This window comes from Macaca thibetana, chromosome 1, assembly GCF_024542745.1.
Source record: "Macaca thibetana thibetana isolate TM-01 chromosome 1, ASM2454274v1, whole genome shotgun sequence".
Lineage (NCBI taxonomy): Eukaryota > Metazoa > Chordata > Mammalia > Primates > Cercopithecidae > Macaca > Macaca thibetana.
In genome coordinates this window covers 160,271,368-160,297,526 of record NC_065578.1, presented here as the reverse complement: position 1 = coordinate 160,297,526, position 26,159 = coordinate 160,271,368, and the positions used below count along the sequence as shown (strand labels likewise).

Genomic DNA, 26,159 nt, shown 5'->3' with positions numbered 1-26,159 from the left:
TGAACAACGTAAGTACTCAAAAACAAACAACAAAAAATTATGGAAAAAAAGTTACACAAACACGTACTTATGACAATAAGGAACTGTGTGATTTTAAACAGTGATAATGGCATTCTAGATGTGTCAAAAATTTTATCCTTTTTAGAGACACACGTGGAAGTATGACACATAGTGATGGAATTATTTCCAGTCTGGAATTTGCTTCAAAATAGCCTGGGCACAGTGGCTCACGCCTGTAATCCCAACACTTTGGGAGGCCAAGGCTGCCAGATCACTTGAGGTACGGAGTTCGAGACCAGCCTATCCAACAAGGCAAAACCCCGTCTCTACTAAAAATACAAAAATTATCTGAGTGTGGTGGTGCACACCTGAAATCTCAACTACTTGGGTGGCTCAGGTACAAGAATGCTTGAACTCGGGAAGTGAAGCTTGTAGTGAGCTGAGATGGCGCCACTACACTCCAGCCTGGGCCACAAGGCGAAACTCTATCTCAAAAAAAAAAAGCTATGTGTTGATAATTGTTAAAATTGAGTGATGGGTATGGGGGATCATTGTATTACTGTTTTTATGTTTGAGATTTTTCTTAATAAAACATATACACCCACACATAAACTGTGGAGTTTTTCTAAGAGGACACTTGTCTTATGTACTTGCAAATAAAGTGGACCCTCTCCAAAGTAAGCCAGCAAGTAGGTCTCAGGAGTCAGCTCCTTCGAAAATGAAAGCATGGCCAGGCGCGGTGGCTCACGCCTATAGTCTCAGCACTTTGGGAGGCTGAAGCAGGTAGATCATCTGAGGTCAGGAGTTCAAGACCAGCCTGGCTAACATGGCGAAACCCCGTCTCTACTAAAAATACAAAAATTAGCCGGGTGCGGTGTGCGCACCTGTAATCTTAGCTGCTTGGGAGGCTGAGGCAGGAGAATCACTTGAACCCAGGAGGCAGAGGTTGCAGTAAGCCGAGATCGCGCCACTGCACTCCAGACTAGGCAATAGAGCAAGACTCCATCTCAAAAAAAAAAAAAAAAAAAAAAAAAAAAAAAATTCAAAGCATATGAATGAAGGGTTCTTTAGTGATTGAACTCACTTATGTCTGCCTAAGAGTACTTCAAATTGGGAGAAGCCAGGACCACAAGTTATTTGTTTTTTCTTTGGGAACACTATTCCCCTACATATTCCTTTTTCTTACTCCACCTCTTCTCTTCCTGACTGGAATAGACAAGGTAAGCGTGATCCTTTTATCCAGACACATTTCCCATGTAGATGAATATGATGCCAGCAGATGATATATGTATGAATAAAAATTCCCACACCAACCAAGAGGTATTTCCTGTGCTATGCAAATTTTAAAGTTTTCTCCTGATTTTTCAGCTCTTATTTCTGTTGCTTTATATGACTCCCTGCCCCACCCTGCCAACCAAAAAAAAAAAAAAAAAAAAAAATATATATATATATATATATATATATATATGTATGAAGAGGTCAGATACAGTGGCTCATGACTATAATCCTAGCACTTTGGGAGGCCAACGTGGGCAGATTTCTTGTGCCCAGGGGTTCAAGGACACTTTGGGTAACATGGTAAGACTCCTATATCTAAAAAAAATAGCTAGGTGTGGTGGCAAATGCCTGTAGTTCCGCTCCTCCTGAGCCTGACATGGGAGGATCACTTAAGCCCAGGAGGTTAAGGCTGCAGTGAGCAAGGTTGTTCCACTGCACTTTAGCCTGGGGAACAGAGTGAGAACTTGTCTCAAAAAATAAAGTAACATAAAATAAAGAAGGCTGGGAGCAGTGGCTCATGCCTGCAATCACAGCATTTTGGGAGGCCGAGGCGGATGGATCACTTGAGGTCAGGAGTTCGAGGCCAGCCTGGCCAACATGGTGAAACCCTGTCTCTATGAAAAATATAAAAATTAGCCAGGTGTGGTGGCACACACCTGTAGTCCCAGCTACTCGGGAGGGTGAGGCATAAGAATCACTTGAACCTGGGAGATGCAGGTTGCAGTGAGCAGAGATTGCACCACTATACCCCAGCCTGGGTAACACAGCAAGACTCTGTCTAAAAAAACTAAATACAAATACAATACAAAAATTAGCCAGGTGTGGTGGTGTGTGTTTGTAGTCCCAGCTACTCTGGAGGCTGAGGAAGGAGAATCGCTTGAACCTAGGAGGTGGAGGTTGCAGTGAGCTGAGATCACGCCACTGCACTCCAGCCTGGGTGACAAAGCAAGAATGTCTCAAAAATAAAATAAAATAAAATAAAAACCCCTCTCTTTCTTGATATTTCATTCAGGTACCTTTTGAAGGGTGGGAGAAAATAAGTAGAAAGGAAATAGATTATAATAAAAACCCAGAGAACGGACAGTACTTCTTGTTGGCTGAAATTTTCCCAATAAACATTCTGGTAACTATATGTCTACGGTGGAACTTGGTAAGAGGTGTTGGTGTGATTTGCAAAGGAGTTTGTTTTGTTTTGTTTAAAAGACAGGGACTTCCTCTGTCACCTAGGCTGGAGTGTAGTGGCACAATCTCAGCTCACCACAGCATCGACCTTCCAGACTCAAGCAATCCTCCTACCTCAGCCTCCCGAGTAGCTGGGAGCACAGTGTGTGCCACCAAACCCAGCTATTTTTTTTTTTTTTTTTTTTTTTTTTTTTTAAATTTTTTACAGAGAGGAGGTCTCACTATGTTGCTCAGGCTGCTCTCTTAACTCCTGAAGCTCAAGCCATGCTCCTGCTTTGGCCTCCCAAAGTGCTGGGATTACAGACATAGGTTTTATGGCTCTAAATGGCTGGGATCCTTCCATCACTGATTCTCAAACTTCTTTGCTGTGAAGGACTCTCTTCATTGTTTTCCCCTGACAGATCCTGTGTTTTGACAGACTGTCTACCAAAGTGAGTTTAAGTAATTAACTTCCCCAGCAACTGCCAACAGAGCTTCTGATAACTATGAGAGCAACAGTGTTTCACACTGAATGGATACAATGTTAGCTAAATCTGAAGTCTTTATTTTGCCTGTTCAGCTTTTTCTAGCACAAAAATGATTTTCTTTTAGAATATTTAAAAATAACTCAAGGACTAGTATAATCACCATCCCCACTCACATATTACCCCTCCCTGTTAAAAAGACTTGAAAAGTTTTTTCCTTGTGATTATAAAACATATAATATACATTTTTACTGCTAAAAAACTTGGAAAATACAGACAAGTATTATGAAAAAAATTACCCACAGTTCCACAATACAAAGACACACCAAAATATAACATAATTTCCTTCCAGCCTTGTTTCTACACATTTATAAAACACAAATGGGGGCCTGGCACAGTGGCTCGCACCTGTAATCCCAGCACTTTGGGAGGCTGAGGCAGGTGGATCACGAAGCCAGGAGTTTAAGACCAGCCTGGCCAACGTGGTGAAACCCCATCTCTGGTGAAAATACAAAAATTAGCCGGACGTGGTGGCACGTGCCTGTAATCCCAGCTACTCGGGAGGTTGAGGCAGGAGAATTGCTTGAACTCGGGAAACAGAGATTGCAGTGAGCCAAGATTGCACCATTGCACTCCAGCCTGGGTGACAGAACAAGACTCCATCAAAAAACAAAAACAAAAACAAAAACAATCCAAAAATAAACAAAAAACCCCACAAATGTGACCATATTATATTATATGCTGATGTTTTTCATTTTGCAAATATATGAATAAGTCTTTTAGTACATGGTTATAATATTCTTAGGCATTTCGGGGTTCATAATTTTGGGTTATAAACAATCACATAAATAACCCTGTGATAAATATCCTGAACGTGAAACTTTTCCTAGTTGTTTTCTTAAAGAAATGGGAAGAATGCTGAGTAATTAACATGAATTAGAAAAAAAGTTTTTGAGCCAGGCATGGTGGCTTACACCTGTAACCCTAGCACTTTGGGAGGCCAAAGCAGGCGGATTGCACAAGCCCAGGAGATCAAGACTAGCCTGAGCAGCATGGTAAAACCTGTCTCTACTACAAATAAAAAAAATTAGCCAGGTCTGGTGGTGCACACCTGTAGTCCCAAGTCCCAGCTACCTGGGAGGCTGAGGTGGGAGGATCACTTGAGCCCAGGAAGTGGATGCTGCAGTGAGCCAAGATCATGCCACTGCACTATAGCGACAGAGTGAGACCTTGTATCAAAACAAACAAACAAACAAAATAGACGACCATGGTGGCACACGCCTGTAGTCCTAGCTACTGAGGAGGCTGAGGTGGGAGGATTGCTTGAGCCCAGGAAGTGGAGTCTCAGTGAGCCAAGATCATGCCACTGCACGCTAGCCTAGGAGGCAGAGTGAGACCCTGTCTCAAAAAAAAAAGAAAAAAAAAATTTTTATATATAAGGTGTCTTTTTGAAATTGTTACCAATTATACCCCCACCAACACTATAAAGGTGCCAACTCATTCTATTTTCTGAGGCACTGGATAGATTTTAAATCTCTGACACTCTGGTAGGCAAAAAATTGTATGTTTAATTCTTTATTACTAAGACCCTATTATTAATTAGGTTGCACTCCCTCCCTTATATCAATAGCCAGCTTTACTTGCCCTTCTGCAAACTGTGCACTCAAATCTATATTGTTTCTCTCATGCATTCTTGTTTATTTTCTTTTTAGATACAAGGTCTTGCTCTGTTGCCCAGGCTGGAGTGCACTGGTGTAATCATGGCTCACTGCAGCCTCAGCCTTGACCTCCTGGCTCAAGCATCCTCCCAGCCTCCCACTTCAGCTTCCCTAGTAGCTGGGACCACTAATTTTTTTCTTTTCTTTTCCTTTCTTTTTTTTGAGACAGAGTCTTACTCTGTGGCCCAGGATGGAGTGCAGTGGTGTGATCTCGGCTTACTGCAACCTCTGTCTCCTGGGCTAAAATGATTCTCCTGCCTCAACCTCCCCAGTAGCTAGGATTACAGGCGTGTGTTACCATGCCCGGCTAATTTTTATATTTTTTAGTACAGACAGAGTTTCACCCAGTTGGCCAGGCTGGTCTTGAATTCCTGGGCTCCATCGCCCACCTCAGCCTCTCAAAGTGCTGGGATTACAGGTATGAGCCACTGCTCTTGGCCCTGTCTCATGCATTCTTATGAGCTCTTTACACACAAATGGTTTTAACCCTTTAACGCTTTACTTATTTATCTATTTTTTGTTGTTGTTGTTGTTGTTGTTGTTGAGACAGAGTCTCGCTTTGTCGCCCAGGCTGGGGTGCAGTGGCCAGATCTCAGCTCACTGCAAGCTCCGCCTCCCGGGTTTACGCCATTCTCCTGCCTCCGAGTAGCTGGGACTACAGGCGCCCGCCACCTCGCCTGGCTAGTTTTTTGTATTTTTTAGTAGAGACGGGGTTTCACCATGTTAGCCAGGATGGTCTCGATCTCCTGACCTCGTGATCCGCCCGTCTCGGCCTCCCAAAGTGCTGGGATTACAGGCTTGAGCCACCGCGCCCGGCCTTATCTATCTATTTATGAGATAAGAGTTTTGCTCTTGTTGCCTAGGCTGGAGCGCAATGGCGCGATCTTGGTTCACTGCAATCTCCACCTCCCGGGTTCTAGCGATTCTCCTGAGTAGCTGGGATTACAGGCATGTGCCACTACGCCCAGCTAATTCTGTAGTTTTAGTAGAGACGGGATTTCTCCATTTGGTAAGGCTGGTCTCGAACTCCTGACCTCTGGTGATCTGCCTGCCTCAGCCTCCCAAAGTGCTGGGATTACAGGCGTGAGCCACTCCGCTGGCCAACCCTTTAACCCTTTAAAGGGTTGTTCCAAACCTATGTTCCTAATTTGTCATAATTTTGTATATTTTTTTATTCAAATATGTTTTTATTCTTTGTCATTTCTTCCACTATTTTGTGCCTAGAAAGTCTTTCTCCTCCAGAAGAACTCCTAAGGTTTTAATGTTTTAACCCTAAGTTGGAGACCAATACTTAAACAATCTGACTCGTGTAAAAGAAAGTTAATGAAAGAGTCAATCCAGAAAGAAGCCTGTTTGTTCTCTGCCAATGATGGAGTACTTGTTAAGTGAGATTTTTATCTTTTTAATGAGAAAACCTTGTCTAGGACATCTGACAAGAACAGTGTGAAAAAGCACATTTCTAAAACTGAAGAACCTGGCAGTGGCATGGTCATTATTTTTAGGAGGGGAAGGGGAGTGTGTGTATGCCGTGATACGTTTTAGAGGAATAGGTGCTGTGATACGCTGTTAGAGGAACAGGGCAGATGCAGGACTGCTAAATAACAGGGTTCAGAGACTCACATTTCCATTTGCATTGATCTTTAGTTCAAAAAAGGAGACAGCCACAAATTAGAAAAGCAATTTCCATTATATCTTCTTTGAGACAGTAATGGGTAAGGTTAATAACTAAAAATCCCTTATTTGGCAGACTATTTTTTTTTTTTTTTTGAGACGGAGTCTCGCTCTGTCACCCAGGCTGGAGTGCGGTGGCCGGATCTCAGCTCACTGCAAGCTCCGCCTCCCGGGTTCACGCCATTCTCCTGCCTCAGCCTCCCGAGTAGCTGGGACTATAGGCGCCCGCCACCTCGCCCGGCTAGTTTTTTGTATTTTTTAGTAGAGACGGGGTTTCACCGTGTTAGCCGGGATGGTCTCGATCTCCTGACCTCGTGATCCGCCCGTCTCGGCCTCCCAAAGTGCTGGGATTACAGGCGTGAGCCACCGCGCCCGGCCAGGCAGACTATTTTAACTTGGCTGTCAATTTAATTTCCTTCTGCTGTATGCAGAAGAGTCATTATCCTGGTAGCTGGTTTAGCAGCCAATATGATAGAGATGGGTAGAGGACATGATGGTAAGAACAATCTACTTTCTAAGGCAATAACAAAGCGATACTAAGCATCTAATTGGAAACTGCTTCAGCATTTCCCTTCTAGAACTTCTGAAAAATAACCTCAAGACTATGAAGATAGTAGATTCACAGTCTAATCCTTTAACGTCAGGGGAATAAGCAAGTTCTCTAACCAAGCAGAAGCCCCTTTTGCTGCCTGTTCAGAGATACGCAGGAAATGTACCTTCAAAGAATCTTCTGGGTTTTCTGATTCACAAAAATTTTCATTAGCTTTTAGTTCAATTTAATAAGCAAATAATGAGTACTATCATGCAAAAAGGAAACATTTTTCTATGTTGGAAAGTACCTTAGTGATTGAACGTTAACTCTCTTGATATAAAGAACTGGAAACCCAGAGAAGTTAAAGGACTTGTCCAACAGCAAGTTACCAGAGTGAGTGACGGACACGGGAGTAAAAATAAAAGTAAGCAAAATGTCTTATCTCCTAGTGCCAGGTTCTTTCCACTACGTCACTGGCTCTCATAGTATAGGTTGAGTAACCCTTATCTGAAATGCTTAGGACAAGAAGTGCTTCAGATTTCAGACATTTTTGGATTTTTGTAATATCTGCATTATTTATTTGCATAACTATTTGCACATCCCTAATTCAGAAACCCCAAATTCAAAACGCTTCAATGAGCATTTCCTTTGAGCATTACGTTGGCACTCAAAGTTTTAGATTTTGGAGCATTCTGAATTTCAGATTAGGGTTACTCAACCCAAATTTTTTTTTTTTTTTTTTTTGAGACAGAGTCTTGCTCTGTCGCTCAGGCAGGAGTGCAGTGGCGTGATCTTGGTTCACTGCAGGCTCTGTCTCCTGGGTTCAGGCCATTCTCCTGTCTTAGCCTCCTGAGTAGCTTGGACTACAGGAGCCCACCACCACGCCTGGCTAATTTTTTTTTTTTTTTTGTATTTTTAGTAGAGACGGGGTTTCACTGTGTTAAGCAGGATGGTCTCGATCTCCTGATCTCGTGATCCACCCGCCTCGGCCTCCCAAAGTGCTGGGATTACAGGCGTGAGCCACCGCACCCGGCCACCCAATCTGATTTTTAAAAATAATAATTATTTTTTAAAAAACAAAAGTAGGCCGGGCGCGGTGGCTCACGCCTGTAATCCCATCCAGCACTTTGGGAGGCCGAGGTGGGCGGATCACGAGGTCAGGAGATTGACACCATCCTGGCTAACAGGGTGAAACCCTGTCTCTACTAAAAACACAAAAAATTAGACGGGCGCTGTGGCAGGCACCTGTAGTCCCAGCTACTCGAGAGGCTGAGGCAGGAGAATGGCGTGAACCCAGGAGGCGGAGCTTGCAGTGAGCCGAGATCGTGCCACTGCACTCCAGCCTGGGCGACACAGTGAGACTCCATCTCAAAAAAAAAAAAAAAAAAAAAAAAAAAAAAAAAAAAAAAAAAAAAAAAATTAGCCAAGCATGGTGGCACACACCTGTAATTCCAGCTACTTGGGAGGCTGAGGCAGGAGAATCACTTGAACCTAGGAGGCAGAGGTTGCAGTGAGCAAAGATTATGCCACTGCACTCCAGCCTGGGTAACAAGAGCAAAACGCCATCTCAAAAAAAAAAAAAAAAAAGTTCCTACCCTGGGAGGAAAGGGAGAATTGGGAGTTATTGTTTAATGGGTACAGAGTTTCAGTCTCGTTAAGATGAAAAGAGAGATTGATTGTATAACAACGTAAGTGTATTTAACATGATTCAACTGTACATGTAAAAATGGTTAAGATGCTAAATTTTACGCTAAATATATTTATTTATTTTGAGATGGAGTGCAATGGCACAATCTCGGCTCACTGCAACCTCCGCCTCCCAGGTTCAAGTGAGTCTCCTGCCTCAGCCTCCGAAGTAGCTGGGATTACAGGTGTGTGCCACCATACTCTGCCAATTTTTGTATTTTTAGTACAGATGGGGTTTTGCCATGTTGGCCAGGCTGGTCTCAAACTACTGACCTCAAGTGATCTGCCCACCTTGGCCTCCCAAAGTGCTGAAACACAGTGCCTGGTCTGTTACATATATTTTACAAAAAAGAAAAAAAGACTTCCATCCAGAAGGTATACAAATATTTTCCTATAATTTCTTCTAATATTTTCATAGTTTTTCAACATTCAGTCCTTCAGTCTATCTTGTGTTGATATGTATCTTTGTACGAAGCATATGAAACACAGATCACATTTTGTCATCTTGCAGTAATAGAAAATACCATCAACAATGCCCTTTCTAAAAGTTCTCTTTTTAAAATACAGTATCTTTGAGTGGTAAGATTATAGATGATTTTTATTTATTTTTTGGTTCTCTGTATTTCTAAAGTTCTACATTGAACATACAGTACTTATGCCATTAAAAAATATAGGGGAGCTAGCCACGCATGGTGGCTCATGCCTGTAATCCCAGCACTTTGGGAGGCCGAGGTGGGTGGATCAATTGCAGCCAGGAGTTTGAGACCAATCTGGTCAACATGGAGAAACCCTGTCTCTACTAAAAATACAAAAATTAGCTGGGGATGGTGGCAGTCGCCTGTTGTCCCACCTACTCGGGAGGCTGAGGCACAAGAATTGCTTGAACCTGGGAGAGGTTGTAGTGAGCCAAGATTGCTCCACTGCACTCCAGCCTGGGTGGCAGAGCAAGACTGTCTCAAAAAAAAAAAAAAAAAATTTTATATATATATATATATATGGGACAACTGTAATCCCAGCACTTTGGGAGGCCAAAGCAGGTGAACTGTTTGAGTCCAGGAGTTCAAGACCCAGCCTGGGCAACAAAGGAAGGCTCTGTCTCTACAAAAGAATACAAAAATTAGCCAGGCATAGTGGCCGGTGCCTGTGGTCCCAGCTATTTGGGAGGCTAAGGTATGAAGACTGCTTGAGTCCAGGAGGCTAAGGCTGCAGTGAACCGAGATCATGCCACTGCACTCCACCCTGGGCAACATAGTGAGACCCCATTTCTATTAGAAAAAATAAAATATAGGGGATAAATCACCATTCTACCTAAATCCATCAGTGAGCTGCTTAATTATCAACACCTTAGCATGCATGATGAGTCCTCAGTCAGATAAAAGGAAACAATAAAACAAAATACCACCCCATACATATAGAGTAATTCATAACTTATAAAATGCTTTTATACATTATACACCTAGGCTCTTGGTACAGTGAAGCAGAGAGAATAGGAAATGTAAAGTATGGTAAATATCTGAGTACTTAGTGTGTGCCAGCTATAGTGTTAGGTATCTTATATACATTATCTCATTTAATCCTCCCAACAGCTCATTGAGATAAGACACTAACTCTCATCTTAGTGGTAGATGCATAGGCTCAGATAAAACCAGTTACTGCTGGGGCTTGGATGTGAACGTAGATCTATTTGCTAAGATAATAGCTAATACACATAGTTATTATGTGCCAAGAACTGTATTAAGGCTTTACATAAATAACTTTATTTACTTTTCATAACAATGTTACAGGCAGGTGCTATGATGATTCCAGATGAGGCAACTGAAGCACACAGAGGTTAAGGTTCCTGCCCAAGTTAATATACCTAGTACGAGGTAAACTGGTACCTACACTGACAGTCACTGCCAAAACCCATGTACTTTCTACCATACTGGGCTCCTTTTCTTCCTCTCTTCATTCCGGAATGGAAAAACCACACAAGGGGAAGTGAAGAGGTAGGTGGAAGCACTACGTGGCACTAAAATTATCTGATTCACAGAATCTAAATAATATTGACAAAAAATTGTAACATGTTATGTAATGCTTGACAATGTATCAAGTGCTTTTAGATTTTATCTTATTTAATTTCCAAATGGTTATGTGAAGTAGATAGAGAAGATATCCTTGATTATAGGAAAGAAAACTTAGAGTGGTAAAGCGACTTGTCTGAGATGATAGAAGAAAAGATCTGAAACAAGGTCTCTGTACTTCTTTTTTTTTTTTTTTTTTTTTTTTTTTTTGAGACGGAGTCTCGCTCTGTCGCCCAGGCTGGAGTGCAGTGGCCGGATCTCAGCTCACTGCAAGCTCTGCCTCCCGGGTTTAAGCCATTCTCCTGCCTCAGCCTCCCGAGTAGCTGGGACTACAGGTGCCCGCCACCTCGCTTGGCCAGTTTTTTGTGTTTTTTAGTAGAGACGGGGTTTCACCGTGTTAGCCAGGATGGTCTCGATCTCCTGACCCCGTGATCCGCCCGTCTCAGCCTCCCAAAGTGCTGGGATTACAGGCTTGAGCCACCGCGCCCGGCTGTACTTCTTATAGAGTGTTATTTTCAACTACGTTGTCACCTGCAAGAAGTAGCTGAAAAGCATGCCCTCATTCTGCCAAGATATCAGCTTACCTAGGCGAGCCCTTGTCCTGGGTCCCTGCATCTGACTCCGAAGTTCAGGCCTCAGATGAAACTTCTTTGCTTCATCAACCAGATCCCTGCATTGTAAACTACAGCGGATGAAAGGCTGAAATACAGCAGACAGTAGAGTGAGGCACAGGGGATACCTATAATACTATAAGAGTACAAATGGCACATGCAAAGAATTAACTTCTGACTACAGAAAACCAGTTTCCAAAGCCCTGTGATTCCAGGAGTACTGCTGGTAGTAACTATACTCTGAGTTTCCAGAATGATTTTTAAAATTTACTTGAAAAATAGATAATATATGAGATGAATAAAAAATCAAATGACATAAACATGTATGTTGAGCAGTATTTCCTATCTATCTCAGTGCTTACATTTAACTATTTTTACATAGTTTGTACGCCCTTTCAGGGATTACGCAAACATAAGTACATAATAACTAATAAGAATTTTAAGGGGGAAACCAAAAAGATTGTTATTTTCTGGGTGACAGGAAGAATCGTATTTTGTCTGAAATATCTCCCCCACAGTCTTGTTGTAATTACCATGTCTGTTTTGGATAGCTCTGTACTAGACATCTTTCATCTGCCTCCCAACTTGCTCTGTACCCTTTTCCATTCTGTTCTCTGGCTCAGAAGACTGGCCTATATGAACTGTGTCAATAGGGCTTTCTATGCCTTCTAGCTTCTGGTTGGGATCAGCCCAACCAAAGGTCAAGGCTTCTCTCAAGGAAGTGACTCTCCATGATTCTCTTTCCTTTAAGGTTCTAGTAACCACTCCTCAACCTTGTCCCTTTGGGCTTAGGGGTTGCTAATAGCTTGTGTCCTAGATCCAGGTTATTTCATGGTCTTTTATTGTTTCTCTGAACTTGCACCTTTGTAAACAGCTTCTTTATTTTAAAAAACTCTTCTGACCGGGCGCGGTGGCTCAAGCCTGTAATCCCAGCACTTTGGGAGGCCGAGACGGGCAGATCACGAGGTCAGGAGATCGAGACCATCCTGGCTGACACGGTGAAACCCCGTCTCTACTTTAAAAATACAAAAAACTAGCCAGGCGAGGTGGCGGGCGCCTGTAGTCCCAGCTACTCGGGAGGCTGAGGCAGGAGAATGGCGTGAACCCAGGAGGCGGAGCTTGCAGTGAGCAGAGATCTGGCCACTGCATGCCAGCCTGGGCGGCAGAGCGAGACTCCGTCTCAAAAAAAAAAAAAAAAAAAAAAAAAAAAAAACTCTTCTAAAATTGTCCTGTTTTAGACTATAGCATCTGTTTCCTGTTGGGACCCTAAAGGACACAGCTCTAATTAAATAGCACCTCTATTAACCTGAGCCAAGAAGTTCTCAGTTGAACTGGAAAGGAAAACAAACAATAAATAGTAGTAAACACTTATGTAGAAAGACATGGTTTTAAAAGCTTTCACATAGTTACTCAATGCTAACAATAACCTATGAGGAAGGTACTATTATCATCTCTGGTTTACAGATAAGAAAGCTGAGGCACAAATATATTAAGACATCTGCTAAAAGTTCACAGAATAAGTGGTGAATTTGGGATTTCAGGCCCGAGTGTGGTTCCAGAGTCTGTGTTCCTAACCACAATGTAAAGAACTGACACAAGGGATATGTGAATTGGTTGTAAGAAAGACAGAAATCACAAATAGGAGAAAAAGAGTTTCAGATGTGACACTAACCATCCTGCAACTTTTCTAATGTGAACAACTGAAGAACTGTTAGTAGTTAACTAAGAGATCTAGGACTGGGCCAGCAAGAGGAACTCTCTTGCTGGCTCACCTACATGTTATAAATCAGTGCTCCTTCGAAGTATGGTCCAGGCAACATAGGTGGCATATATGGTAAAAATTATGAAAAAGTATCACAGAGAACTTAAGTTGGAGAAACCCTTTTATAAATAAACTCAACATGATATGACTGAAGTTGACACTAAAACACAGCAAATTCCTTTCATGCTGGCTTCACCAGAAGTCAAAAATGAAGAGGCGGCCGGGCGCGGTGGCTCAAGCCTGTAATCCCAGCACTTTGGAAGGCCGAGACGGGCGGATCACGAGGTCAGGAGATCGAGACCATCCTGGCTAACACCGTGAAACCCCGTCTCTACTAAAAATACAAAAAACTAGCCGGGCGAGGTGGCGGGCGCCTGTAGTCCCAGCTACTCCGGAGGCTGAGGCAGGAGAATGGCCTAAACCCGGGAGGCGGAGCTTGCAGTGAGCTGAGATCCGGCCACTGCACTCCAGCCCGGGCTACAGAGCAAGACTCCGTCTCAAAAAAAAAAAAAAAAAAAAAAAAAAAAAAAAAAAAAAATGAAGAGGCTTGCTAAGTGTGGCATAAGGGCAATTTGGAGAAGGGGACAAAGTTTATTATCAGGTGTTTATACAAAACACTTAGGGGCATGTAAAACATATACAGCAAAACACAAAATTGAACCACAGATTTTCATTTGTGTCAAGAGTCTGCCAAGAAATTCACTTTTCTTAGAAATATGCTTGGGAACTACCCAGCACCACTCTCACTGGCATTCCTAGACAGGCAAACCAGGAGACTCTGTGCCTACGTTAAAATAATCAGTTTTGAATACAGAACACTAAGGTAAGAGTTTGTCAAGGTTTTGGATCCTGAGAGTGTTGCACCACTTACCTCAGCATCTATTACATCCGTGATATACCTGGGGGTCAGCAGGGGCATACGCACATACTGTAGCAGGTTAGGCAAGGATTCTTCCCGCTCTTTCTTGGCATGCTTCACCCAGTTGATGACAGCCTCAAAGACTGGCTCTTCAGAATCCACCTGTAAATGTGTAATTACACACCGTGGATCCTACTTTTCCAATTAGCTCACCATCTCAAAAAGTAACCACGTTCACTTTCTCCTTCCTGCTTTCCCATTGTCCATCACCATTATTTCCCATCTTCCAGAAACAGCTAGGCTCTTGGGAAAACATTTTTTTCAGACACAGCTAACAGACCAGGAAAAGAATTATAGTCAATTTGGGTTATACACACACACACACACACACACACACACACACACGAATGATAAACAGTACGTAATAAATCACTAGTCACATATTGGCCTTCGTTTCAGAATTTTCCCCATTCCTGAATTGCCTCGGGTCATCTCTCTAACTTTAGGGAAGGTAGGTGGGGGAATCTGTTGCCTTATTGACAATCAGCTCTTGAAATAATTTTTAGTCATAATTGTTATCTAATGATCTCCAGGCTCACCCCTCAAATTGTTCATCCAAGCCTCTGAAGCAGGAGCTTTTCTAACATCATTAGTTGCTGTTTTCAAAAGCATTATCGCCTTTCTGCCCGTGGATGCTGCCAAAGAAGTATCTTTAAAGTCTGTCTTCTCCCTGCCCTCAGGTCTAAGTCAGAGTCTCCTAAAGAGCCCGAACAGCGGAGGAAGCTCTTCATTGGAGGGTTGAGCTTTGAAATAACCAATGAGAGCCTAAGGAGTCATTCTGAGCAATGGGGAATGCTCATGGACTGTGTGGTAATGAGAGATCCAAACACCAAGCGCTCAGGGGCTTTGGGTTTGTCACATTGGCCACTGTGGAGAAGGTGGATGCAGCCATGAATGCAAGGCCTCACAAGGTGGATGGAAGAGTCATGGAACCAAAGAGAGCTGTCTCAAAAGAAGATTCTCAGAAGACCAGGTGCCCACTTAACTGTGAAAAAGGTATTTGTTGGCAGCATTAAAGAAGACACTGAAGAACATCACCTAAGAGATTTTTTAACAGTTTGGAAAAATTGAAGTGATTGAAATCATGACTGACTGAGCCAGTGGCAAGAAAAGGGGCTTTGCCTTTGTAACCTTTGATGACCATGACTCTGTGAATAAGACTGTCATTCAGAAATAACACCCTATGAATGGCCACAACTGTGAAGTTAGGAGAGCCCTGTCAAAGTAAGAGATGGCTAGTGCTTCATCCAGCCAAAGAAGTCGAAGTGGTTCTGGAAACTTTGCTGGTGGTCGTGGAGGTGGTTTCAGTTGAGATGACAGCTGTGGTGGTGGTGGATAGGCGGCAGTGGGGATGGCTATAATGGATTTGGTAATGATGGAAGCAATTCTGGAGGTGGTGGAAGCTACAGTGATTTTGGCAATTACAAGACCCATGAAGGGAGGAAACTTTGGAGGCCGAAGCTCTGGGCCCCTATGGTGGTAGAGACTAATACTTTGCCAAACCACGAAACCAAGGTGGCTATGGTGGTTCCAGTAGCAGCAGTAGCTATGGCAATGGCAGAAGATTTTAATTAGGAAATAAAGCTTAGCTGGAGAGGGGAGCCAGAGAAATGACAGGGAAGCTACAGGTTACAACAGATTTGTGAACTTAGCCAAGCACAGTGGTGGCAGGGCCTAACTGCTACAAAGCAGATATATTTTACACAAATACTCATGTGTATGGGCAAAAAACTCGAGGACTGTATTTGTGATTAATTGTATAACAGGTTATTTTAGTTTCTGTTCTGTGGAAAGTGTAAAGCATTCCAACAAAGGGTTTTAATGCAGATTTTTTTTTTTGCAGCCATGCTGTTGATTGCCAAATGTAATAGTCTGATCGTGATGCTGAATAAATGTCTTAAAAAAAATAAAAAGGAAAAGCATTATCAATTAGCCTTCAAGGAACTACTGTGTATTAGGCACTATGCTATTTGAGAAGATATAATTAATTAATCATCTGGAGAACTTAGGTCTAAGATTACATATGACCAATTAGATAATGGGAGATACACTCTAAAAAAAAACCTATTCTACAATACTGGAAGGTCCTAGGTATATAATAACACCTAGAACTTCCCAAAGACAGACACCTGAATACAGGTCCTGTGTCCCTTCTACAAGCCCCTAGAGAGTACATATTCTGGGAGATACCTTTCAGAGTGTCACTGTGACCAGATAAAAAAATCACCCTGTAAACTTTTTCCAAGAACTGTGATACTCTAAAAATGCAGACAGTGTTTCAAAAAGTGCATTCATTTGAGGGAGTTACTGAACTCCTCTCCTAAGTGCCAGGCACTGCCCTGGAAACTGATTACACAATGGTGAACAAATCAGATATGGTGAACAAATCAGATATGATCCATGCTCTTAAGTGGGGAGTCAAACTGCTAAATCAGAAAAATGAAAAAACTCACTATTATTACATACTATATAGGAAAGGTACTGGGGCTATGAGACAGAACAACATGAGATTTTCTGGTTTAGATTGGTGAGGCAGGGAAGGCCTCCTTGAAGAAGCAACAAATTGAAATCTGATGGATGAGTAGCAGTTAGCCAGGGGGAGTAAGACAGTACTCCCAGGCAGGACCCGGCACGGTAGCTCATGCCTGTAATCCCAGCACTTTGGGAGGCCGAGGCAGGCAGATCACGACGTCAGGAGATCGAGACCATTCTGGCTAACACAGTGAAATCCCATCTCTACTAAAAATACAAAAAATTAACCAGGGCGTGGTGGCGGGCGCCTGTAGTCCCAGCTACTCAAGAGGCTGAGGCAAGAGAATGGCGTGAACCTGGAAGGCGGAGCTTGCAGTAAGCCAAGGTCGCGCCACTGCACTTCAGCCTGGGCGACAGAGCAAGACTCTATCTCAAAAAAAAAGAAAAGAAAAAAAAGAGAGAGAGAGAGAGTACTCCCAGGCAGAGAGAAGAGCACACTCAAAAGCACCAGAAGTGCATTGTCCAATACACTACCCATGTGTGGCTATTTACATTCACCATAATTAAAATTAAAAATCAGCTTCTCAGTTGCATTAGCTACATTTCAAGTGCCCGATAGCAACATGGGGCTAGCAGGAGCAAACTAAACAGTATAGATATAGAGTACTTCCATCTTCGTAGAATGTTCCATTGAACAGCTCTGTCCTACAGCAAAAAAGAACTGGCAGCTTGAGGAAATGACTAGAAGGCTAGTGTAGCAGAGTGAATGAGGGTGATAGAGGAGTAAAATATGAAGCTGGAGAGTCAAGCAAGGGCCAGATACAGAGAGCATTAGAATACTGGATTTCACTCTAAGTGCAACTTGAAATCATCCGAAGGTTTCAAGCAGGCTACTGATATGATCATATTGATGTTTTGTAAACATTATCCTGGCTACTGTGGGTAGAACAGTTTAAAGGGCCAAGAGCTAGAAGAGCTTAGACGCTGCTCTGGTATATCAGGCAAAATGTGAAGGTGCTTACAGGACTATAGTTGTGGCAGTGGTGAGAGAGAAATAGACACATTGGAGAAATACTTGGGAGGTCAAACTAACTAACCCAGGCAATTGTTGGATAAGATGCAGGGGAGTGTACAGAAGGTGTCCTTGATCTTAATTTAAAACTTTTATATGATTGGCTAATAGTTTTAAGCAGATACATGCTAGACTCTGACACATTCTAGGTTAAATTAGATACATCAATTTAAAGATGGAGCTTTTCAATAATGAGCAGAGGTTTTTTAGTTTCTTTTTTAAGACTAATCAAGGCCGGGTGCAGTGGCTTACGCTTGTAATCCCAGCACTTTGGGAGGCCGAGGCGGGCAGATCACGAGGTCAGGAGATCGAGACCACGGTGAAATCCCATCTCTACTAAAAATACAAAAAATTAGCCGGGCATGGTGGTGGGCACCTGTAGTCCCAGCTACTTGGAGAGGCTAAGGCAGGAGAAAGGTGTGAACCTGGGAGGCGGAGCTTGCAGTGAGCCGAGATTACACTACTGCACTCCAGCCTGGGCAACAGAGCAACACTCCATCTCAAAAAAAAAAAAGACTAATCAAATGAAGCAGCAGGTGTGGAGCAGGAACAAAGAAATCTGTAACTGAGTATGATCAACAGTTGTAAACACCACTGCCCTCAGACCAGCCATGAGCAGATAATCATGAGCAGAATTTAGAATAAATTAGAATTGCAGAAAAACAGCTAATGGGGAAGAAAAAACCCAAACATTAATGCCTCACTACAGAGAAAAATAGATTTTCTCCACAATAGATTTTCACAAAGAATTCTCTTGTGTATTAGATACTGGCGTTCTTATTTTATGCTCGGAACAGTCCTGTGTACTCAGTACTAATATTATCTACATTTTATAGAAGAGGAAACTGAAGATTAGTGGTTAGGTAACACATACCACACAGCCAAGACTAAATCCCAGTTGGACTCTAAAACCCATGCTGTTTTAACCAACAAGACATCCTGCTTTCCATTGTTTTAAGTACTATTATTTTATTTAATAAGAGGAAGCATTAGCAACTGGGAGTCAGACATCTGGTTCCTATTTCTGGCTGGTATATGGAACAGAAAACAATATGTCACTTGCTTTCTTTCCAGAAAAAAAGCAAAGGGCAGTCTTGGCACACATTTAAAAAAAAAACTATACATAAGAGTTCTCAAGCTGTTTTTCATTTCAGCTTCTAAATAAGGTTAGTTATTTGTTCTCTCCAGCCCCATCCAGTTTTATTCCAAAGCCTGTATAGTTCCAAAAGAAATGACTTCTGTGATTGTTTCCTGACTTGGACAATTAGAAACAAAATGGAAACATGACCAGCTCATAGCTGAGTGATTAAGAGAATAGACTCTGGAGTCAGACTACTCGAATTTGAAACCTGGCTCTACCACTTACTAGTGCTGGTATGATGGTTAAACTCCAATCTTCACTTTCCTCCTGTGAAAAATGAAGATGTGAGAATTAAATGAGAGAAAAATACCAAGAATGGTGCCATTAGAATGGAAGCTCCAGTGGACAGGGATTTTTGTTTTGTTCATAATTTGATCTCTAGCACCTGGAAATGTTCTGGGCACACAGTAAGTGTTCAACAAATATTTAGTAAGTGAACCAACAGTAAATGCTGAGTAAGTATTAGCTATTATATGTAGTGAATGTAAAATCTGTAGTGCTCATTCTATTCACTGTATTTTCCAATATGTGGACAAATCAAGAAAAATCAAGATATTCTAGTGAACTGCCAGTTTCCAAGTCTGATGAATATGTTTTTTGGCTGTGGCTGTGATTTCAGCACAAGGATACAACGTCCTGCACTAAGAGGCTGAGAACTACGATTTTAGCAAATTCTTGACTCAACAGCATTTGCAACAGCAGCTTCTCTGGGCTGATACAGAGCCCAGTATGTCAGGCTAGAAAATAATTCCTCTACAGTTGGAACCAATGTCACTAATGTGCTCTAATCCTTTTTCCCTCAGAACAGTCACTAGAGAAAGGTGTAAAGAACCACTTGGCTAAAATTTGATAAGAAATATACTTAAGGCCAGGAGCAGTGGCTCACGCTTACAATCCCAGCATTTTGGGAGATCGAGGTGGGTGGATCACCTGAGGTCAGGAGTTCCAGAGCAGCCTGTCCACAACAGTGAAACTCCGTCTCTACTAAAAATACAAAAATTAGCTGGCATGGTGGCGGGCGCCTGTAGTCCCAGCTACTTGGGAGGCTGAGGAGGAGAATCACTTGAACCCAGAAGGTGAAGGTTACAGTGAGCTGAGATCACATCACTGCACACTCCAGCCTGGAAGAAGTATACTTAACACCTGTTATTCTATTGCACAAACATCCTAGTTTTAACAAAATAAATCAGGAGAGAGTAATCATTTAGTTTACAGAAGTATATTATAGGCTTTCTTTAAATGGTATTGCCTGAGCCTAGTATTGCTTGAGCCCAGCAGTTCAAGACCAGCCTGGGCAACATAGTGAGACCCCATCTCAACAAAAATTTTTAAAAATTAGCCGGTGTGGTGATGTGCAGTTGCAGCTACACAGGAAGATGAGGTGGGAGAGTTGCTTGAGCTCAGACATCCAGGCTGCAGTGAGCCATAATTGCACCACTGTACTCCAGCCTGGGTGACAGAGTGAGACTGTCTCAAAAGAAAAAAAAAAAAAAATTAAAGAATTGGGCCACTGGAGATCAATACTACGGGCTTCAAAGACATCTAATAACTATATTGGACTTCTCACTCCAATTCTTAGCCTCACTACAGACCTATATGGAATAAAAACTCTGCTACTGGTACTCTGATTTAGAATTAGGATTGACTTTTCTTCTGTGTAGGTTAAGTCACTGAATGCCTGCCTGGCACAGGTAGTATCCCCTGGTAGGTGAAGTATTTTTTTTTTTTTTTTTTTTTTTTTTTTTTGAGACGGAGTCTTGCTCTGTCACTCAGGCTGGAGTGCAGTGGCCAGATCTCAGCTCACTGCAAGCTCCGCCTCCCGGGTTTAGGCCATTCTCCTGCCTCAGTCTCCCAAGTAGCTGGGACTACAGGCGCCCGCCACCGCGTCCGGCTAGTTTTTTGTATTTTTAGTAGAGACGGGGTTTCACCGTGTTAGCCAGGATGGTCTGGATCTCCTGACCTCGTGATCCGCCCGCCTCGGCCTCCCAAAGTGCTGGGATTACAGGCTTGAGCCACCGCGCCCGGCCTAGGTGAAGTATTATTCCTTTTTCTTCGCCTGCAAGAGACAGGGTCTCCCTCTGTTGCCTAGGCTAGAGTGCAGCAGTGTGATCATGGCTCACTGCAGCCTCAACCTCCTGGGCTCAAGAGATCCTCCCACTTCAGCCTCCCAAGTAGCTGGGACCACAGGTGCTCACCACCATGCCAGGCTAATTTTATTTTTTTGTAGAGACAAGGTTTTGTCATGTTGCCCAGGCTAGTATCAAACTCCTTGCCTCAAGAAGTTCTCCTGCCTCAGCCTCCCAAAGTGCTGGGATTACAGGTACAGGTCACTGTGCCTGGCCTACTATTCCTTTAACATCCAGTTTGCGTGTCCCTTCCTTCCATCCCCTGCGCCCTCACAAGACAGTTATGATTTGGCTCCTGCTTCTGTAGATCCTCACTTCCAAACTTTTGTCTCTTCATTTTTGATCCACTCCTGAGCAAAGGTTTATTCTTCTTTCTTCTACGTAATGTCCTTACTTTGTATAGGCTCATTATTCTTATTATCCTCTTTATTTTTTATATACATATATAGAGTCTATATCTCTGTCTCTACTAGCAGGTTGTGAATTTTTTGAAAGCAAGAACTATATTTACCCATTTGGGGATCTGTAGCACCTGGCATAGTAATTGCTACATAGTAGATATTCTCAGTAAATGTTTGTGAAATGAGTGAATGGGTAACAGAGAAGTGGTCTACAGATATCTACTTTACTTCCAATTTCTGCTTATTCTATACTCTGTTTAATAGTGATTCTTACCCACTCGGATCATATATCTAATTGAAGAAAGTGGCAAACTCCCACTCCATAAAAATGCAAATAAATTTGGTACAGGAGGGGTTAATGAAATCTTTGAGCCAAAATACACACTTGATTATGAAGCCCTAATGGTAAGTAACTGCATCCTACTTTGCAAGTTTTGTAACTGCCCAATCTTGAAGAAACCATAACATCAAGACAAATCTGTACCTGAATTTCATCGCACTTGATTAGTTTTTCCACCTCTCCTTGACTCAGAAGAATGAACTCTTCATGCTGTACCACTTCAGGAAAATGTTTCTGGCTAAAAACCTCAGCTGCTTGCATCAGGTCAACACAATTGTGGGTTTCTGCAAAATCCCTAATGCCCAGGCAATTAGAAGGGTCCAACTGACTTTCTAAGAACTCACAGCAGGCTTGTTTCACACCTAGGACGGACACAGGAAGCAAACACTTTAGAACAGTTGGACGGATGTGATCTAGTCTATATTCTTGTATCTCAACATCTTCTCTACATGTTATCAGATGAACCCTTGTTTCAACACCTAAGAAACAGATGAGAAATTCTTTGCTTAAGGAACTTAAACCCTATTTCTGGCTTATGTACTGCGCCACTTTCAGCAAGACCTTTACACCTGTCTCTGTTTAATCTTTAAAGTGAATATTGCAAGATGAATCACATCCAGGGACCTCGCAAAATTCAACAAAAATGCCTACAAAACTCTTGGGAATCAAACTATAAAACTAATTACTAATTCAGCATAATGTACCCATTTTTCTACTCTACATGAAAACTTACTAAAAGACTAGAGTGAAAGAAAAGCAGAAGATAATAACAAATCTCATATTCATCTAATTGAAAAGTTCAGGGTATTTTAATTTTATGACTATGCACTAATGCAAAAGCTTCACACTGTTTAAACCATGTATTAAAAACTAAAAATGTATCAATTATGTATATATAAAAACCAAAAACATAACTGAATTTTAAAAAGAAAAAACTGAGGACCAGGAATGGTGGCTCATGCCTATAATCCCAGCACTCTGGGAAGCAAGGTGGGAGGATCACTAGAGTCCACGAACTTGAGACCAGCCTGAGCAACACAGAGAGAACCCGTCTCCACAAAAAAAAATTTTTTTTTTTTTTTTTGAGACGGAGTCTCGCTCTGTCGCCCAGGCTGGAGTGCAGTGGCCGGATCTCAGCTCACTGCAAGCTCCACCTCCCGGGTTTACGCCATTCTCCTGCCTCAGCCTCCCGAGTAGCTGGGACTACAGGCGCCCGCCACCTCGCCCAGCTAGTTTTTTGTATTTTTTAGTAGAGATGGGGTTTCACCATGTTAACCAGGATGGTCTCGATCTCCTGACCTCGTGATTCGCCCGTCTCGGCCTCCCAAAGTGCTGGGATTACAGGTTTGAGCCACCGCACCCGGCCAAAAAATTTTTTTTAAAAATTAGCTGGGTGTGGTGGCATGTGCCTGTGGTCCCAGTTACTCAGGATGCTGAGGTGGGAGAATTGCTTGAGCCCAATAATTCAAGGATACAGTGAGCTGTGATTGTACCACTGTGCTCTAATCTAGGTGACAGAGTGAGACTCTTGTCTCAAAAACAAAATAAGAAGTCTAAAAAACCTGGGAACTGTAAGGGAAAACAAACCACCTGTAATCCTGTGAAAACATACTTTAATATTTTGTGCATCAATTTAAATTTCATTTATCTTAATGAAATACTACCACTTAATGGCCAGATAAAGAGTATCCATGTAGATTATGTATAGTATCAGTTTTTATTATAGTTCCTTATAGGTGTGTTATATACATGTATGTAAGAAAACACATAATTTCTCCTTCCTACATTTTTTTTTTTTAAACAGAAAAGGTGCAAATGCTCTCTTTTATAGTGCCAAATACTCATATCTGGAGAAGTTCCTTTATAGTGCTATTGACATCTGATCTCTTATTGCTCAATGAGACAAAAGCCATGGCTAGTAAACATAAGCATCCATAGTTTGTCTCCAAAATGTTCATGATTAAGTTTACACTATTAATTTTCAATCTTTCCAGGGCTATTTCAACATAAATAATACCAAGTTTTAATGTCTGTACCTTTCAACTGAAGCAGACAGGCTGCAGGAAGCAGTTCTTGTACATTCTCCACTGTCACATGTACTGTTTCTGTGTACACAAAGTCCAATAAAATTTCCATGGTAGAGGCAGTCAAACCTTGGATGTCAACATAAGGTTTCCCCTTCTCTGAAAGCTGAAAATTTGAAAGGTAAAAAAGAATGATGGTTATAATTCCACAAGATAAAGGCAGAATCTCATACCTAAGAGCTTAGAGATGTTAGTAACATTAATTGAACATATATCTTTAAAAATTATAGGCCAGGCATGGTGGCTCACGCCTGTTATCCCAGCACTTTGAGAGGCCAAGGCAGGCAGATCACCTGAGGTCAGGAATTCAAGTTCAGCCTGGCCAACATGGTGAAACCCCATCTCCACTAGAAATACAAAACTTAGTCGGGCATGGTGGCACATGCCTGTAGTCCCAGCTACTCAGGAGGCTGAGGCAGGAGAACTGCTTCAACCCAGGAGGCAGAGGTTGCAGTGAGCCAAGATCATGCCACTGCACTCCAGCCTGGGCACCAGAGTGAGACTCTTTCAAAAAAATAAAAAAGAAAGAAAATAAAAAAACAAAAGTACGCTCTATTTTGTTGGATTTTAATAAAGCAAATATGGGCCGGGCGCGGTGGCTCAAGCCTGTAATCCCAGCACTTTGGGAGGCCGAGACGGGCGGATCACGAGGTCAGGAGATCGAGACAATCCTGGCTAACACGGTGAAACCCCGTCTCTACTAAAAAATACAAAAAACTAGCCGGGCGAGGTGGCGGGCGCCTGTAGTCCCAGCTACTCGGGAGGCTGAGACAGGAGAATGGCGTAAACCCGGGAGGCGGAGCTTGCAGTGAGCCGAGATCGCGCCACTGCACTCCAGCCTGGGTGACAGAGCCAGACTCCGTCTCAAAAAAAAAAATAAAAAATAAAAAATAAAAAATAAAGCAAATATGGCACAATATCTGTAGTTTTCCAAATGAAGTGGGTAGTTATCTATACCCCAGGAGTAAGTAATAGGTGACACCTTCCTGGAATAGCAATTTTGCCAGTGAATAACTTTAAAAATCAATTTCTTATTAAAATACAGATGTGTTACAGAATAGAACGCAAAAGTTCCCATGAACATAACACTGTCCATGAATTTTTAAGATAAGACACAAAATTTCAAAGAAATTTCATGTTTGTAGAGGACCTTGTGGGTTATAACTTCAGTCTCTCCAGGATTACCTAGTTCCTATCATCTGTCCTTAGATTACATTTTTTCTTCCTTGAGATAGGGTCTCACTCTGTTCCCCAGGCTGAAGTGCAGTGGTGCGATCCCAGCTCCCTGCAACCTCTTCCTCCCAGGTTCAAGTGATTCTCATGCCTCAGCCTCCCAAGTAGCTGGGATTACAGGAGTGCACCACCACATCCAGTTAATTTTTTTTTTTTTTGAGACACAGTCTTGCTCTGTTGCCCAGGCTGGAAAGAAGTGGCACAATCTCGGCTCACTTCAAGCTCCACCTCCCAGGTTCAAGCGATTCTCCTGCCTCAGCCTCCTAAGTAGCTGGGACTACAGGAACGTGCCACCATGCCCAGCTAATTTTTGTATTTTTAGTAGAGATGGGGCTTCACCATGTTGGCCAGGCTGGTCTCCAACTCCTGACCTCAAGTGATCTGCCCACCTCAGCCTCTCAAAATGCTGGGATTACAGGCGTGAGCCACCATGCCTGGCCCTTAGACTACATTTGGTAATGATGAAAAATAACATGCAGATCATCCTAAGGGACTTTCTTATGTAACACCATCCGAATACAAATAAACTATTTGTTACTTTTTCAAAATATTGGGTTAGACTAACTTAATTACTACCAGAATATTTAGTCTGAATTGTTGTAGTATATCTTCTTGAAGCCATGAGTACTGATGAGGCCAGATAATCATAGAAAACTGTTTAGCTAAGGGAAGAAATCTTCAACTTTACAGGAAACTATCTGAAAATACCTTATGAAAATTTTACTAGATCTTAATCTTAGTTTAGAAATTCATTTTACTCACGAAAGTCTGGTGCATCTCCATTATTAACTAAACGGCTTTATTATTTTTGATTTCTCCATCAGCCAGAGAATAACCAAAAAGCACTCTCTACCAAAGCCAAGAACAAAATCAGTCCCTAACAGTAAAAAAGTCACTAGCACATCATTTTGAAAAAACATATTAGGGTTTATTTACATTTAATACAGTACTAATATTCATAAACAATTACTGTCCCAACACATTAAATGCATTCAATAATTATGATACTGAAATATGTAAGTACATGTATTCCAGAAATTTCTCATTCAATAAACTGTATTTCCATCAAATAGTTTAAATATGGAGACAATTTCACTATGTAAGAACTCAGAGCAATTATACATTTTACATTTATATTTTGCTTTAGAATTTTTCAGCATGCTTCTCATTTACTACTATTTCATCTGATTCTCACAGCAACCTGGTAAGGTAGTTAGGTCTGATATTATTACTATTTAAGGGATAAAGGGTCTAAGGATCAAAAAAAGATGCAAGACTTAACCAGTCATTTAGCTAGTAAGAGACAGATATCCTTCCTATCAAAGTATTTCAGAAAAAGAAGAGAGAGAGAGAGAGACATAAAACCCAGGTCCTCTTGCCTCAATCTTGTGATCTTTCAATCAG

General features: G+C 42.1%; 2 protein-coding genes across 5 annotated transcripts in view; one reads left to right on the top strand and one right to left on the bottom strand.

Annotated features, from left to right (window-relative positions):
* TMEM183A (transmembrane protein 183A) overlaps window positions 1–26,159 on the top strand; it is a 604,310-nt gene that overhangs the window by 420,513 nt on the left and 157,638 nt on the right. The window lies entirely within an intron of this gene.
* KLHL12 (kelch like family member 12) overlaps window positions 1–26,159 on the bottom strand; it is a 39,319-nt gene that overhangs the window by 7,790 nt on the left and 5,370 nt on the right. For 2 of the 4 annotated variants that reach the window (XM_050763572.1, XM_050763590.1), the window contains exons 3-7: window positions 23,475–23,628; window positions 21,583–21,800; window positions 18,797–18,838; window positions 13,839–13,988; window positions 11,179–11,293 (exon numbers count right to left, since the gene is read on the bottom strand). In XM_050763572.1, coding sequence (XP_050619529.1) covers window positions 11,179–11,293; window positions 13,839–13,988; window positions 18,797–18,838; window positions 21,583–21,800; window positions 23,475–23,628 — 679 coding nt within the window. The remainder of the gene's footprint in view (window positions 1–11,178; window positions 11,294–13,838; window positions 13,989–18,796; window positions 18,839–21,582; window positions 21,801–23,474; window positions 23,629–26,159) is intronic. The other 2 variants (XM_050763580.1, XM_050763596.1) reach the window with 1 other exon arrangement.